The sequence below is a fragment of the Falco rusticolus genome, chromosome 1, assembly GCF_015220075.1.
Source record: "Falco rusticolus isolate bFalRus1 chromosome 1, bFalRus1.pri, whole genome shotgun sequence".
NCBI classification, from domain to species: Eukaryota; Metazoa; Chordata; class Aves; order Falconiformes; family Falconidae; genus Falco; species Falco rusticolus.
The window spans coordinates 72,494,176-72,511,643 of NC_051187.1; the positions used below are offsets into that span (position 1 = coordinate 72,494,176).

General features: G+C 44.9%; 1 protein-coding gene and 1 long non-coding RNA gene across 6 annotated transcripts in view; one reads left to right on the top strand and one right to left on the bottom strand.

The window, feature by feature from the left end:
* Window positions 1-2,106: 2,106 nt before the first annotated feature.
* Window positions 2,107-17,468, top strand: part of RBM47 (RNA binding motif protein 47) — an 82,076-nt gene continuing 66,714 nt past the window's right edge. For 2 of the 5 annotated variants that reach the window (XM_037384333.1, XM_037384342.1), the window contains exon 1: window positions 3,005-3,478. In XM_037384333.1, the coding sequence (XP_037240230.1) occupies window positions 3,450-3,478 (29 nt within the window). In that variant the 5' untranslated portion in view covers window positions 3,005-3,449. Of the gene's footprint in view, window positions 2,214-2,419; window positions 2,563-3,001; window positions 3,479-3,786; window positions 4,092-17,468 lie in introns of those variants that run through there. The other 3 variants (XM_037384349.1, XM_037384409.1, XM_037384391.1) reach the window with 3 other exon arrangements.
* On the bottom strand, window positions 5,116-16,811 carry LOC119146557. The gene is made up of 3 exons (XR_005103780.1): window positions 14,930-16,811; window positions 13,796-13,943; window positions 5,116-12,066 (listed from the first exon to the last, which is right to left on the bottom strand). It is a non-coding gene; the product is annotated as an uncharacterized LOC119146557 (long non-coding RNA).

The window sequence follows — 17,468 nt, forward strand, 5'->3', positions numbered from 1 at the left end:
GGTACAGAATGAAATGCTCTGTTTAGTGCCACAAGCAATAAATAGTGAAGGGTTTGCACTAACATTTTACTGGCAGCTGTGCAGGGTAGAAATCACTGTCCTCGCTAAAGTTTGGAAACCCATTGAAAAGCTGTGAGCAGATGTGTCACGTTCATCCCTATACTTGTAGGGATGTGCAGACAGATGTCCTTGCAGTCTCACCTGGCCCCATGGAAAGTGTCTTGTCACACACAGACAGTGAGCAGTAACGGATATTTTAGTTGCTGGATGAGCTATTGCCTGGCATTAGCACTAGCTAGACTCCCCATGTGCTGTAATGCTCTTTGCCTGCAGCTGAACCGTCCAAAGAAAAATGTCAAACTCTTTCCTATCTCTGGTATCTTCCAAGCAAACCTATTTGAATCCTCCACCAGAAAGACATGAACTGGCTTTCAGAGAGGATGTAGAATCCTGTCTGACCTGCACTGACAAGGATGTCTTGTGGTAGGATAACTGATGCAGCTGTTACAGTATGAGGAATTTTTTGTTTTTCAGGGTCAGAGGGGAGACCCACACGTACACGTGAAGAGTCAGTAAAACAGGCAGAGCTACACTTCCAGCAGCGTATCTTAAAATAATTGGCTTTACCACACTGGTGCAACCACAGCTTTTGGTAATATAGCTGTGTCCTGGGCATGCAGGCCAGTACATTCATATGCCTTTCCATTTTCTATACTATTCGTTGTATTACAGGGACTCACATTTAGAAGAAGTAATTGGTACATGCTGGCGAGGAAGTACTTCTGCCAGTAATGCCGACTTTGCTCCTCTAAACAGAGCAAATGGAGCATAAGCTCTCTCTATGTGAGATGGATTTCCTGGGGACTTTATTGGCAAACTTACTGGATGAAGACACTATGGAAAAACCTCACTTTGAACAAATGGGCCATGATTTTAAGGAAGATGATGCTAGAATACTTCAGAGGTTTTTGTACCACTAAGACCCTCATTATTTGCTTTCCTGGACTATTTTTCCTTAAAGACTTTAACTGCATAAAATGTTCACAGCTAGTGCTGAATTCTCATTTTAATTCAAGTATTGGATGACAATTTTCCCCATGATTATTTGCTCATTGATACTGCTAAGTTCTGAAAGATTTTTTATGTTTGATGCATTTGCTAAAACTGGACTCATATCCTTTTATCAACTTTTGAATTACGATAGTTTGAAGAAAACACACTGCTAACTTGAACTTTGCAACATTTGTCTGTGTGGCTTTGCATGTTATCCCAATAGCAGTTTGATTCATTGGTTTCTGCCTGAAGCAAAACTCTTTTAGGGAGTCAAGGTAGATTTGCTTAGGTAAAACCTGCGGGATTTCTCTCTACTGGAAAATGAGTACAATTAGACAAATACATGTTTAGAAAGACAAACTGCTTTCAAAAGGCATAGCTAATTTAACAGTAACAAAGCAGCATAGTATGTACTCAACTCTGAACATTTCTTTTAAAAAATAAGAATTAAGAAGAATTCTTAATTAAGAATTCCTAAGAATTAATAAAGAATTTAAAAAGAAAAATATTTTACAAATTAGGAAGAATTATGAAGAATGAATTGCTGTCACTAGCTTTAACCTCCAATATTACTCATTCTTTAAAGATTGAACTTGCAGGACTGCTAATCTACTGTTTGTTGGTGGTTTGTTGATGGTCCAGCCATCCTAGATGAAGATCCTCAGTGTAGTCATCAATTACAGATGTTAATTGAAGGGGTGAACTAAGCAGTTGCAGAAACGTCCTGCACAGGGAAACAAAATGATGAATAAGATCTTTAGATCACTACTGGTGGTAAGTGTTCTGTTGAGTATTTGCATATATGCAGTGAAACATTGCCTGCATTAAGCTTTACAGAAAAAAAAAAAAAAACAAAAACCGAACAAAAAAACACCTGCATTTGAACAAAAGTGACTGAAGGGAGAAGCTGAAAGCTTTTTTTTCCCCCTTTTTTTGTTGTTTCTGGTTGGTGTGTTTTTGGTTTTTTTTTCCTCTCTGTTGCATGACAATGCAAGCAGGAATTACTACTTTAAAAAAAATATCTGCTGGTGTGTGCTTCCTGTTCCAGTTTGTTTAGTCACAAGTCTGAATTAGATCTCTCTGTTGGTTGGTTTCATTTACTATAAACAGGTCTTGTGCTTTGTTTCAATACATCAAAGCCCATAGCCAGGCACAGACAGGTAATGTAAAAGGGAGTGAGAAAGTTTACAATGTTGCTTCATTGTTTCTTTAAGCCTTCCAGACAACGGTCAGAGGGATCACCCGGAGGTTAAAAGAAGGCTTGGCTGTTTTGTTGTTGTGTGGTTGTGTTTGGTTTTGCTTTTTGGTTTTGGTTGTGTTTTTTTATTTTTAATATAAACTGGTTTCTCTTTTGTTCCTTTTCTAGAAACCACATGTAACTTTAGGTCAGAAAAGGGTAAAATGTGGCACTTCTTTAACCCGCGGTACCGCTGCGGCGGGGTGAGCGGGTCAGGCAGAAGTGCGGGCTCCTCTCCCCGCTGCGCTGACGCCGCCGATGCTGTCCGTCAGGTGAGTACCAAAGGCTGATTTTCTTTTCAAATCTCCATCCACCTGAAGGATGCCGTGGCCAAGGAGGGTGTTTTCTCATGACTGACACAGCCAAAAAGAATCACCGGTTTAGCTCTTTAAAGATAAAAGGGAATCACCCCTTCCCACAGCGTTTTAAGTAAAGCTGCCCTAAAAGTTTACTTCCTTGCAGCCCTTGTATCTCTCCAGGTTTCCCTCTCTCTTTTCTTCCTCTTTCTCTCTCTCTCTCTCTTAATCTGCCCTCTTAAAACAACAGGAATGCTGTACTGGCCCTCAGCCAGGCAAGCTTAGCGAGCAGGGTAAAATTTCAGTTCAGATTTACGGGAAGGTATTGGGAGTAAAAATCTGGTTTGGTGAGTTTAAGGCAGGGAGTAGTCAAGAGACAACCTTGCTACTGTGCGTGCGGAGAGAAAGGGAGGAGGAGGAGGAGGGGGTGTGTGTTAAAAAAAACCACCCAGGCTGGGGATGAGAGACCGATTTTTCCCCTGTCCGAGTTTCAGTGCGTGCTCCTGAGCGCCTGCAGCCTTATCGGGTCTGTAGGCAGAAGTCGGGGCTGGGAGTGGAAGAGCTGAGCGGTGCCGGCGAGGAGCTCAGCGCCCTGCTCAGCGCCCTGGAATGTGCGGCTTAGGGCAGGGGCGAGCAGGGGCTTTGGCTTAGCTGGTACTAATTGCAAGTTTTAGTGCTCAAAAACTCTGTTTAAAAAAAAAAAAAAAGCAAAAAAAAAAAGCAAAGAGCCAAGAGAGGGGGTTAAGGTTGGGAGAGCTGTTGCTCCAAGCAGCGGTGTGAGGAGTTGCTCAACTCTCATTGAGCAGCGTGGTAGAAAGGAAAATGCATTAGGTTCCTGCCCCGAAACGCTGCTGGTGCTGTGAATGGTGCTGGGCGCTGAGGTGGGCTCCAGGTAGGTCCCGCTGCTCTTCGGTCTGCTCTGCTCTTCCTCTGTTCGTGCCTGAGGGTTTACACTGCTGGGCTCGGGGTGGCCATGTAAAGGGACAGATGTTCACTCAGCAAATACATTTAAAAATATTGCTGGGGGGAAAAGGCGAATGGAGAGGACTGCAGAGATTCTCAGAGAAGTTTTGGTGACTCTTTCCAAGTGACAGATTTCTGGTGGTTCTGAGGAAAGGTGACAGATGAGAGGTAGAAGCAGGTATTAAATAAGGACAGAGCGAGAAGCAATCTGTAGAGCGTAGAGTTTTAAGGTAAAAGACCTGTGTTTCTCCATGTCAAAGAAGAACTACAGCGTGACGTGCCTAATGTCTTTGGAGTACACTGGAAGAGCATTTCGTTTGTGTGGCTGTTTCTTCTTTTTCAACGTTTTAAATAGTGTAGTTCGCGCAGAACGCGGAGGGGTGGCACCGGTGACAGGGAGGTGACAAGAGGGCTCTGACAATGGCTGCTGTCTGCCAGTCTGTTATAGACATTAGCATAAGGCTGGGATCTTATCTGGGAAAAGTTTCTGACGGCCTTTAAAAGACGTATCGATCGGGAGGTCAAGCATCTCCTTCACTCAGGTATGTGTGATTGGATGAGAAATACCAGGGACCGCGTATTAATTTTAAAACACATAGCTGACCTTTTTTTTTTTTTTTTTTTTTTTTTTAAGAGGGAAAGCTGCACAGTTCATTTCTTCTTAGGAATTTAAAATAAGACTTTGAGCTAAAGCCAAAGTATTATACTAGTTAAAGATGGGCTGGGACCTAACAGATCTCAAAATCCCTCCTAAATTTTATCAGCTCAACCGGGCCGAGCTGGCGAAGGGCAGGAGTGTAACACCGGGCTGAAATGAGCCGCCCGAGGCTAGCACAAACTGAGCACGGGTGCCTTTCCGCGCCTCCTAAACTTTGCAAATGATAATTTGGACAAGCCTGCAATTACTCTTTGCCCGCCGAGCCGGGTTCACCCGATGCGGGAGGGAGCGGGGCGGTGTCGCAAGCGGGGCCGGGCCGGCTGCCAGCGGGGCCGCGCCGCAGGTGCCGGGCGGGGGGCGGGAGCGCGCCCGCGGCGTCAAGCGGAGCCTGGTATCCAGCTGGAAAACGGGAAGGCGGCGTTGGCTCCGGAGGGGAAGCAGAGATAATGCCGGGGATGCGCCGCTGACTGGTGTCCGGCAGACTCGTAGCACGAGTGCTGAAGGCTAACGAACTGCTATCTGGGAGATAAACGGGGAGGCAGACGCTTTTCTCGCACGTTTGCTCTCTCCCCACGCCTCCCCCTGCATATTCCCACCCTGGGAAAGGTTCTTCTCCTGGCTTGTTTTAATGGCGTGCATCCCGCCGGGAGCTGGGGGCAGGTGCTCCCACCTCACCTCCCTGCCCAGGCAGACCCCAGCTGCCCTCCTGCTTTCGGGTGCTGACCTGCTCTGGGACTCAGGCTCTGGGCTCTGGGTGTTGTTAGGGAAACATTTAAAGGTTGTCTGGTGTGTAAATACAGTTGCTAATCATTTCTGTGTGTTCCTGTGGCGGCCTGTGAAGCAAAATTTTTGTTTGAAGTTTCAGAAAGTAAAGGAATGTGCTGCCTTCAATACACCAGATTAAAAAAAAAACCCCAAAAACCCCGTTGAAAACTTTGGAATAAAAGTATTTAATATAAGCAGTGGAGGTGGCAGAGCCTTCAAGGAATACTTAGTTCAATGGCAGTTTGGTCTGAAACTTTGACCTTGCACAGCCTGCGCCTGGCTGCCTTCAGCAGGGCTCTCCCCAGCAGCAGGGTCTACTGCTGGGGCTGCCCATGTTTTGGGGTCTTGGCTTTCTCCCCACACCAGAGCCACCTCACTCCTTTGCTACTATGTGAAATGCTACAGCCTCTTCTGCAAAAGCTGTGAGAGCATCTGGCAGAAGGCAGAAGTGTTTGCTTTTGCTTGTTAGGATACGTTTTTTCCACCGTCAGCTGGTTTCCCCTGTGAAAATTAAGACTGCTTGTGTAAAAAGCTGGAAATTATGCTTTTTTGGTAGCTGATTAAAAATATTTAATCTGAGCAACATAGATGGCAATTCTTACTTCTGCCATCATAGACTTATGATTGGCTCTGACAACCAGTGAAATAGATTTTTATGGTTTTAAGTGTATACTGAAGTCCCATTAATTGGGTTGGCAATGACATATTCAAAATGTATTAATATCCTACAGTTAGAGAAGAAAATCCAGGGGTTAATCTGGGGTGGGTATGCAAGCACCTGTTGATTTGCCGTAGGAGCCCACAGCACCATTAGAGTGACAACCTCCAGCAAATGTTGTATGACACTTACAGGTGAAACAATAATCTTGTCTTTCATTCAAACTGCTGGCTGTGATCATCCATGCATGGTTTCCCAAATCAATACTGCTCTGATTTATTGAGAAATTTAATAGGGGATAATATGTGCTCTTTTTGAAGATATGTTGCCAGATCCTGTTCCTGTTGAAAATAAGAAATCAGTGGATGAACGTAAAGATCAGGCTTGCTTTGTAGCGAGGAAGCAGATCTGCTGGGCTAACTGTGAAGGCACTGTCTCCATGCCTGTGTATGGGTGTATGTAGCTGCTTCTTTCGTCAGGAAGTTGAGATCCAAATTACCAATGACCTAAACCCACAAATCCTTCCTTTTATTGTAGTCGAGTTACTTTGAAATTTGTTTCATATGGGGAATTTTAGGTGCAATCTTCAAGGTTGTAAAATGGATCCTGTGAACAGGATATTTTTGTGTGCTGTTTTAGCAGAAGGAAGGACTCCAACCTTTATCTTTCCACTAAGAGGCCTAAAATAATATTTCTTTCTGCTGTTGTAATTTTTTTTCCCCAATAAAATGCTTCTGCGTACACCTAGCTCTTGCCAAGATCAGGAACATCTCAGTAGCCTTGCTGAGACAATGCAATCTTTGTATAGCTATGGCTGGTAGGATTTTGGTGACACAGTGAACTCAACAGAGCAAAACAACTTCTTAGTAACTGCAGAGCTGACTACCTTATATTTGAGGGAAATTTTGTCCTTTCCATTCTTTCATTTGCTATGATCACAACCAAGATTTCATTTGAAAAGAAGAGAGAGTTTTTTGATATTTTCTAAGAGTGTGTTTCACAAAATGTACTTATAGTCTGGATGTTATCTTTTACCTAGCTAGGTCATAAAGCTGAGACTAAATCAGCACAGACGGGCTTGTTTGGCATGAGATGGAAGGAAACTACGAATGCACAAAAATCCTCAACCAAGAATCCTAAGACAACAGTGACTTTCAGCTGTTTCCAAAGTGGGCATGGCTTAACCAGCCACTGACAACTGTAGTGCTCTCCGTCCTATTCGCCAGCATGAAGGCTGTTGGGAGATTTACTCTGGAGAAGCACCACCCCAAGTGATGTAGTTCAGGGCTGCATTCGTATTTTGGCCTTTTGAGTACCCAGTGGATGTGCGTGACTTCTGCCTTTGAAATCAACTGAAATACTGCCTCTGCATTTCAGTCTTTTATCAGAGAAACTTAATAAGCTCCACCACAAGTCAGGGTGTAGGTTCAGCCTCAGCAAGTTGAGTGCTCAGTAACATTAAAAAGGTTGTTAATTATTGCACTGTCATAGACCTGGGATTCCTGACCTGGGTGTTGCTGCTGTGTGTGTACTCTGCTCCACAGGCGGAGTGGAAGGACTGTCACGCCTCTGTGGGGTTTATGCATGAAATACCCAGCGAAAGGCAAGAGGTGAGTTAAACGTGGGGTGGAGCACAAGGAAATGATGGGGGGTCAGCTGGGTACAGAGCAAGCACACTGGCAGCCTGGCCATTGTTGCACTATTTCAGCAGCAAGGGAGAGATTTTAGAAGGAATTTAGGAGAGATGAGCAAAGCTCCTCTGCAGTTGTGACCACGGAGGTAGACCCAGGGAGGAATTATAAGGGAAAACAGAAAGGTACTTGATGGAAAGCATAAAGCAGGTGTTCAAAAGCTGCAAAAAGTACCCATTTGCCATTTGGCTCTGCCTGCCTGTGCAAGCACTGTGTAAGGACACTTTTATTTTATTTGTTAGAGAATGGGGAGCTGGTCAACAGCAGCATAAAAATGAGTGGCACACTCATCCGACTAAGAAAATGACCCTTGCAATAGTATTTGGAGGATGAAACAACGAATCAAGGCTGCAGTTACGACAGCAGAGAAAACAATGCTGAGCTAATGGAAGGGTGAGACTCTGGAGAAGTGTTTTAGCTATGAGGGTGGATAGAATAGGCAATGCCTTTCACATGTAATAAGAAAGCATCATCAGATCTTAGCTATAGCTTGAATGAAAGGCTGCCCAAATAAAAACTGTGCCCTGCCTGCAAACAGAGTGGCAATTATCACTGCAGAGAGAAAAGAGATTTTGGGTATCCCCTGAGAGTGGGGGTATCAGGGACTCTGTTTTCTCCATGCTAGGCTGGAACGAATGCTAGGCTTTCAGCAGTCTTTCAGAAGGTACATGGATGAGGGACATCAGCTGGGCTGAATATTATGGGAAAGCAAATTAAAAGAAATTGAAGTATAGGAGGAATGTGCAATTGAACTTGGTAGAAAGATGATGGTGAAAAGAGGTCATCAGGGTTGATGGAGTGGAAATCACAGAAAGGCTGAATGGTGAGACATAATGGGGAAGGCTAATGGATGGTGCTGAATGGGACTACTTGAAGGTTAGTGCAGGGAAAAATCAGCAGTAGAGAGCCTGGAGTATGAGCAGTGCATGCAAAAGAGATGGTCTTTTTTAGGAGTAAAGGGAAGGATCAGGGCAGCAGAGGAAGGGAATAGGTGGGATGGACACAGCACAATGAGAGGGCGGTATGAGTCACCAGCGTAAATCAGCAGCAGTGAGAAGAGAAAAATGGAGAATCAAAACTGAAGGAGGAAGGTAGTAGACTTGGGTGGAGGGGAGGTGTCTGCAGGGCTGGGAAGGGAAGGGAGGAAATGATAAATGAGGGATGCTTGTAAAGAGGAGGAGGAAGAAAGGGGGGAAAAGATAAACTCACTGAGTAGTCTGATTCCAGTTAGGGAAAATCTGAGACAAAGATGCTTCATTAGGGTTTGAAAGCTTTCCTGCTGAAGCAACAAGGTTTTAGGACCTGGAGGAATGGAAGTATGAAGACACTGGCTGACTGAGGTCTTTAAAGCTGGAGTGTGTGCTGGAGTGGGAAACTGAGGTCATTAGGGCTAGGCAGGTGGCTTGCAGGGTGCGACTGCAGGAGCTTTCAAGGATGGGGAGAGAGGAAGAGCCAGAGCTGGGGAAAAAGGCACCAAAGACAAGGAGGGAATATAGAGTCAAAACATGAAGGTGCATGCAGGGACATGTCCTCAAGAAGTTTTTAAAACAAAAGAGCACATTCAGTTCACATTAATAAAATACTTACATTAATGACATGCTTTTAGGCCATGTCCACATCATGTACATGCTTCTGGCAGTAAAATTTCTGTTGGCTGTGGGTGCTTCAATTTCAGAGAGTTCGTGCACTGGTGCCCACATCCTAATGTGAGTGCTAGACCTCACAGGGATATTTCATTGTCATTAGTATTCATATTAAAGATAGCACTAGTAAGATGCTTGAAGCTCACAGGAGCATCGTTGCAGGTAAAGCTGCAAGCAGAGATAGGTTTCATGGGTGGGTGTATTCAGACTTTCAGGATTGCAGTACAGTGTGTGGCTCTTGAAGGCTGACTCTGTCCTTGCCTTTTCGGCCTCATGAAGCAAGCAAGAAAAGACCCACTGTATCTGACTGATACAGTGCTGAGTGCTCACCTTCAAGGGATGGGAAGGTGGAGGTGCCTCAGGTTGGATCAAGGAGATCTGAACATGCTTATTGCTGCTGCTATGTGTGGTGTCTTACTCAGTATTTATGAAGTAAACAGGGTGACGAAATGCTGCTGACAAGGTTGTCTGCTCACCCTGAGCACCAAGGCCCAGGGTAGCTGCAGATGTACCCAGTGGTGCTGCACAACACCAGGGTCCAGGAGCAAGCTTTGACCTGGGCACGGTCCAAACAGGCCACAGCTGCCCTGCAAGGAAGAAAACCCCCATGATTTTCATAGAAGCGAATTGTGTTGAGCAGTAATAGAAAGGCTTCTACGTGTTTCTTCTACATACTGAAGTCCCAAGTCTCATCTTACCTGTGTGAGTCACAGGTCAGACTGTACGTGTGCAGAATAAATCTTCCCAAGTGCCATAGGGGTGGCAAGGGGTGTCTGGTATGCTGGGAGGGTGCTCTGCCTCCTGTGGCGTGATCAGTGGGAACGCAGCCCGAGATTGGCAGCGACTCCGGAGCACATCTGTGGCTGCTCTGGCTCCTGTCTGCCTTGTCATGTGCCAGCCTGCAGCCTCTGGAGCCCTTCCTAATATTGGAAAGTCTTTTCTCTGACCTGTGTTTTACCACGGGTGTTCTCAAGTCCTTATCTGAGGTGCTGAGAAGATCAGAGACCATGTCTTCCCATGTTCAATTTTTATTTCTTCTGAAAATTCTGGCTTTCTGCAGGTATTAGTCTGCAAGCTTACATTCCTGGTAAGCAGCAAGACGGACTGACAAACAATTTTTGTTTAACTTTTTGCTGACCTTAGGAGTCTAAGTAAGAAAATTCTTGTCAAAATTCCTATGCAAATTCCTGGCTATTCCATGGCTACCTGCTTCTGGCAAGTTTATCAGCTCTCTGCCTGGTTGATATATGGGGCACCATGTAAAGCCTACAGCTCTGAGGGATGTGGAATGAACTGCCAGAAGGCCTAAGTGCAGTTAGGTATGGCTAAACTGGAGGCACTGGTGGCCTTGGGTGTTTTGCTCACAGAGCAGTTCCAGGGCTTTTTTTCCTCCCTTTATCTACAGCATTATCTGGACCTTTAACTGTGGGGTTTTGATTCCTGCCATCTCCCAGAGACAGCTTTATGGTGCTATGCTAGCCGGAAGAGAGAGGCACCGCGAACAGGGATTTGAGAGGTGTGTTAGCCGTGATCCTGCAAGCCCCTGGGCTGTGGGGCTGCTGCCAGCGGGCTGCTGGCACCGTTGTGGTGTCCATCCCACTGGTAAAGCAACACAGCAGAGGGCTGAGCCTGTTCGACCAGCCTCAGCTTGTAGCTTGGTGGAGGAGGCTGAAATCTGAGCCAGATCCTGGCATTTCCACCTGTAGATTGCTGAGCTTTGAAAAAAAACTCAAAAAAAACAGAAAAAGAAAAAGTACGTTATTTGTATTTATGTTATTGCGCTCTGTGCAAATAGTAGCCTTTCTTCTACACTGGTGTCACGGATCACTGGCTTCAGTGAAGTTAGTAAAAGTGCTCTGTACCTCTATAGGTGCAGAGATCAAGGCTTTGGTAAATTTAACTTTGCAGCTGTCTGGGAAATACTTTGCTTCTTATAAACAGATGTAGGCCTCTCTGTATATGCACAGCAGGTACACAAATCAGTCTCAATGCTGGATTTTTAATTCCCAAAGCGCTGTCAGTCAGCTGTCAGTGATTAGTTACCATCTTTGTCTCTGGTTTAGGGGGATGATCTCAATGGGATGATTTTCCCTTACTGTGCTATAATTTCCCTGCCAATAAATAAGAAATACATATTTTTTTTCTTCTCCTCTTGCAAAACACTAGAAATTGACTCTTGAGGAGGGCCATAGGAGACAGGGTGTTAAAGAATATACTGTGTATGTACAAGAGGTGATAGGGATGCACCTGCTTCTAGCATGAAACATCTCTCCCTCTCTGTGTTTTCCAATAAGCACAACTGTTTTTTCTAAATAAGTAAGTTGCGTGAAAAATACAGGGTCTCCAAAGAAAATGAAAGCAAAACTGCTGCAGTGCGATCTACTTACCTATGGGCGGTTGTAATAAACTTAGTTTTATGAAAAATACCATGTATCCATAAGACTAGCAGGTTAGATTTGCAATAAAGCTTCATACTGGTAATAGTGAAAATCAGTTAAAGACCATGGTTGTCCGTGAATGCTGTGGGTACACAGGCTGTACAAGGGAGTTTTAAGCTGGGGTGTAAGTTTATAGTATCTTTGGACACATCTTTTAGTTTTTAATGTGTAGGCAACTGTATGTTCTTTTTTCTTGTACTCCAAAGTAATCAGAAAGGATCCTGCTGCATTTTGGGAGCTGTAATCATGCTACCACAGGGCAGATACAAGGCTATCTGTCCCCACGTGTGTAGTCTTGCCTTAGAAATACCCACAAATGGGTTGAACAAACTCTTTCCAGAGCTGAGGCTGGTGCAAAGAGGATTAGATAAGCTTGCTAGTTGTTGTTGTGCAAGTTTGTTTCTGAGTTCTGGGTTCAAAGCAAAACTCAGCCAAAACCACAGGATCGAAACTCCTCAGTAGCCAGACTCCATCCATGCGGTGCAATACAGCAGTCAGCACGCAGCGCCTAATGCTGACTCACTGCTTCCCCATCCTACACGGTCCGCCTTTGCCTTCTGACACAGGCACCAGTTTCTGGGGCCTCTGTACTCTCCACTTGCTCTGCCTGTGTCCATCAGTGAGTTTAGGTCCGTGGCCGGGGATCCTGGAGCAGGATGCATGTCTGCAAGGATGCAAAGCAAGGGGTTGCTGAGCAAGGGGTCTGTGGAGCGCCAGGGCATACTCAGTCTGGTTCAGAGTGCTATATAGCTGGATGCAGAGATGCTGGTACCATGGAAAAGCAGAAAGGATGACCCCCTTCCCCCCTAACATCAGGAGCTCTGAATGACATGCAAAGTGAAGGAGCCAGGCTTTCATTTTCACTCCATTTCTACATTGTTCAAACCTGGATTCCAGCCACGCTGCCAAAATGCAGGAAGAGCTTGACTTCTGCCTCACCTATGACAAGGGGGCACTGCCTCTGTGTCTTCTAAAACAAGCGCTGTAACATGAATGATGTGATATGAACAGCATTTTATTGCTCCTCCTATAGATCCAAACCATTTCTATCACATTTCCTCTTTGTCTAATCTTATCTGTCTCATGTTGCAATCCTTGCTGTGCTTCCCTATTTCCAAATCAAAGCACAATCTTTCTGCAAAAAATCTGAAAGCTGCCTCCATTTTGAAATGCAGCCCATTTTAAACAAAGAACATCAGTTGGTTGTTAACTCATCGGTTTGCTAATCCTTACCTGGAAAGTAACAGATGCCAAAATCATTGCATTCTTAAAGCTCTTGCAAATGTCAATCACTATTAAATAAAGTTTTTTTTCTGAGTTCACACATACTATTGCATGTATATGTGCAATAGGGTGTAGAACAAGTCAGGCAAGAAGCAAAAAGTGTATGAATGACTGGTTTTGCAGGTAGAGCACCAGTATAAAACTTAGGAAGCCTGGGTTCACATCCCTGCCTTGCCACAGAAAATGGCACGGATGAATTAACAACAGTATGGTCAAGTGGGTTGTTCTGGTTGCTGTGGATATCTGTTTTGTTGTTACTGTCTGCCAGAGCAGCTGAACATCTCACTGGGTTGTAAGGTCTTGCGGCAGGATCTGATGTGGATGATCTTCGGGGAGCTATAGCAAGTCGCAGGGTGTTTTCTGTGTATTTGGCTTACACCTTCGTTTTGGCAGGGTTGGGCAGCTGTGCATGGGAAGTTGTGCTGTGAGAGCCCTGAGGAGGGATGAGGGAAGATGCTGATCAACTGGACACCTAACCCAAACATCTAGCAGCCTCTGGGCTCCCTGTCCCCGCTCCCCTTTCTACACTGTCCTCAGCACCACCACAGCCCTGTGCGGGGGCCTTTGGGAAGTGCTGCTGGTGCTATGTAGGTCTTTGTAATCACCAAGGGAGGGTGGGGAACTGCCCAGCAGGTTGTGTTTTGTGCTGCACTTTTGCCCCTGTGGGCACCCACTGCCAGAGCGGGTGAGTGGTGCTTGCGGTGAAACCCTGTAAGGCCAGGAGAGTCCCCAGGGTGCTGGTTGTGATGAGTCCCAGGTTTCTGCCTCAAATCACTGCTTTTGGAAAAGGAGTTCGAAATGCACTGCTAAAGGGCCTGTAGCTTTGGTATCAATAAACAGATATAACTGTTGTAGCCCACTTCAGAAAAAACTGTGCATGCAATATAACCTGCAGAGATCTGGGACTGTACCTGCTCCAAGTGCATGAGACTTTACATCCAAATATTCCCATTGTACAAGCAGATGTAAAAGGAAGAAGACAGGGCAGCTGTTGTCAATAAGGATGTCCGGCATTTTCTAGGGGACTATTTTCATTTGCTCATAATTTTGTAAAACTTTGGCCTCTGAATTGTTGCGAAAAGCTGAGAACCATGAGAAAACATATTTACCCTTGTATTGGTTCAGAAAACTGATTGCCCAACTTTTGTGATGTCCTTCACATGGCTACCAGGGCAGGGTGAGTATCTGCAAGAGAATGCCTTCGTGGCACCTTCTCTGGTGGAGCTGGGGCTGGAGGGTTCCATGGAGCATTTGAGTCTGTACAAGTGAAAAAATTAGCACCTAAATTTCTAAACACAGAAGGAAGTAAGCAGAACTTTGGTGATGTCACTCACGTGGCTACCAGGGTAGGGTGAGAACCACCAAGAGGATTCCTTCCTGGCACCTTCTCTGGTGGAGCTGTGCATGGGTGGTTTCATAGCGCATTTTGGCTCCGTACGAGTGCCAAAGCAAGCAGTTACTTTTCTCACCACAGAAAGCAGGTAGCAGAACTTTTGTGATGTCCCTCACATGGCTACCAGGGCAGGGTGGGAACCACAAAGGGAATTCTTTTTTTCATAGAAGCTAATTGTGTTGAGCAATAATAAAAAGGCTTCTAGGTGCTTCTTCCACATACTGAAGAAACATACGATTAACATCTGTAATTGATGACTAGACTGAGGATCTTCATCTAGGATGGCTGGACAAAGCAAGCCCCCAGCAAACAGATTAGCAGTCCTGCAAGTTCAATCTTTAAAGAATGAGTAATATTGGAGGTTATAGGCATCCTTTTTTAATCAGCAGACTTAGGATTTGTTATGCCCGTGCTTAGAGTCCAAAAATAAAACATTAATAAAATGTGTTACTTAAATACACAGAGAGAAAACCAAACCAAATATAAAACAAAACCAGCTAATATTTGGCAATCTTACTGTACTGTTGAGAATCCATTTCCCCTTCACATGCTGACCACCCTTTCCCTTGACTGAGGATTTCATTATCCCCAAGCCATGCTACTTCAGAGCTACTGGAGCTGAATACCCCTACTTGTTTTGCAGCTTATCTGTGTCACTCCTCTCTTTTCCAGTGACACTGTTCACTGGCTTGTCCTTGACCATTTGTGATTTTAGCTGGTTGCTGTCCTTCCAGGCTCTGTGTCGCTGTTTCTCTGGCCTTTAGGCATCTGTTTTTTCCTTCCTGTTAGCCACTTCCTCAGTATCTTTCATCACTTAATTCTTTCTCTTCAGTTAATCGTTTTTTGGTACCTGAAGCTTCTTCCATTCTGTGACACACTGCTTCTAAGTGCAGCCTCTGAACTGCTGGGTTAATATTTGACAGTGTGTCTGGGGGAAGGTGGTGGGGCTTTGCCACTCTGTCAGCAAGCCCTCCTCCTTTTTTAACCACAAAGTCCCTGGATTGAAACATTGCATGGCAAACTGCCTGAGGCATGTGATTTGTCCTGCATTTGCCTGGAGAGAGGCCCATGAGTTGCTTAACCTAAAACATTCTACCATTTCTGAAAATCAAAGTTAAACAATTAGCTTTTTTTCAAATTTTTGCAACCTCTTCCTAGGGCAGTGGCTTGACCTTTAGCAGGAAAGTGGCTCCTGCGCAGGGGTACTCAGGTTTAAGCAGGATATAAGCCTTTGAAAATCACAATTTCCATGTGTTTTGTGGAAACAGCTTTTAACATCCAGGTCCCAGAAGCCACTGTTCACACTGCTGTGCTCCAGTCTGAGCAAGACTTTAGTTGCACATCTGGTATGATGCTGCTAGGCTCTCTGCCCCCGAGTTCAAGAGCAGTGTATAGGGCATCTAAAGGCAAAGGAAGCAAAGAAACAGGTACTGGGGCTTGGGGCTGTGAAGAGCAAGTTGAATCTAGGAACAAAGGAAAAGAAGAGACAGAGGAGTGACAAGGAGGTAGAGGGAAGATGACTGTTTTCTTGGAAAAGCTGATGGGGAGTCAGAAGGCTGATGGAAAGAGGGATTTGAGGAGGTAACTCAAATGGAAGGGACTGAGAACTGGGGGCTGGGCAGGGAGACAGCACATTTGGGAGCAGGGTCTGACATGGGGGGCTGCAAACAGAGCTAGGCAGGCAGGGGAACTTGGAGTGAGAGGTAACCAGAGGGAGGTAGTGATGTGAGCCTGGGGCACTGGTATCAGACAAGGACAGGAGGGTGAGATGGGACAGGTCACCCAAGAGCCTGGACAGAGCCCAGGCACTTCTAGGTGTGAATCTAGGTGCTTTCCCAGCACCCCCTTTCCCAGGAGAAACTGGAAGTAGCCCCCTATTTCTGCCCCTTCCCTCTTCTACTGCTGCTGCCAGCAAATGCTGGGCTGGGCTGCTGCCCTGCCTCCGTGATTTACTCATTTACTTTGTGAAGCAGAAGTCCATGCAGTAAATCTCATGTGCTACTCCTCCAAGTGACATGTGTCAGTAGGATGCCACATGATGGAATTTGGGGTTGAGTTTCAGTTTGCATCAAAAAAACCCAAATGCACAAGCTTAGGAAACAGTGTGGAGATACATCCTACTCAGAAAAAAATATGAAGTGTGCAATTCAGAGAGTGCCAGGTTTATAGCCTGCACAATCCTAATTTGCCTTCTGGTACATATGATCCTGTTTTTTGAAGGTACTCAGACCTGTTGAGTCTTTTTGTAGGATACTTGCCATATAAATATGTGAAAAGCAGGGTGGTCAGTAAGCAATTTTAAAAGGTTGTGGTTTTTTCTCCTGCTGTTCAGGATGTAAATGGTTCATGGTCTTGCATTGCCTTGCTCTGAAGAGGAATGTGTTACTCTTTGGTATTTTGATGGTGTCCATCTCTATAGCATTTATATACTTACAAACAGTAATAAGATAATCTGCACAACAAGCATTTGGTATTTATTTACTAAGAAAATAGAGACACAGAATATAAATTAAGAAGTTTACCATACAGTTTTGACTATACAGTATAGGGCAAGGCACATATGAACTTTATTAGTTAAAGACTGTCTTCATTGAAAAATGTATTTAGGGTAAACAAGCTCTAGCTACAGATCTATGTCAAGCTAGGAGGGTATTTTAAGTGGTCAGAAATAAACATATGCGAATACGTTGAAGTGTTATTTCGTTATTTCCATGTTTTCAAAATAATGCAGCCACATTTTTTTTTGCTTTAGAATGACGTTTCATTTAAAAATTTGATCAAATTTAACAATAAAAATGGGGTAGAGAATCCAGAAATGAAATGTTTGTTTGCCTTTGGGCAGAATGAATTACCTTTTATTTTTACCCCCACTTCAGCTAGCAGTGTGAGTCAGTTGCACTGCTTGCCTTATGACTCTGTTTTCCAGAAAACTTAGTTTTGATTAAGACCCGCATTTTCAGAGTGCATTTCCCAGTGAGTTCACTTGCAGCAATAAGTTCTCTTTGCTTCTGCAAGCAAATTGCAGACCAGAAAATGTTCCCACTCGAAAATAAGGAACATGCAGTCAGTAACCATCTGTACAAAGCCTGGTTTAAATGACTTGGCCAGCAATACACAGGATCCATGTGCAGAGCTAGAACAGAAAGTAGTAACCAAAAGCCTGTTTATCTGCCTTAGCTACGAGTTCCCCTTTCTCACAGTGCATCAGGCGCCAATGCATCTCCTCCGATGTCTCTGGGAGAGTGGTGGGGACAGCAGCCACCATCAGTGCCTGAGCCCAGATTCTTTGCTGGAGCAGGGCTACCTTCTGCACTGCACGGCAAGTGGAGGAGGCCATCATCTCCTGTGAGGGTCCAAAGCAGTGCAGGATCCAATGTATAGCACCCACC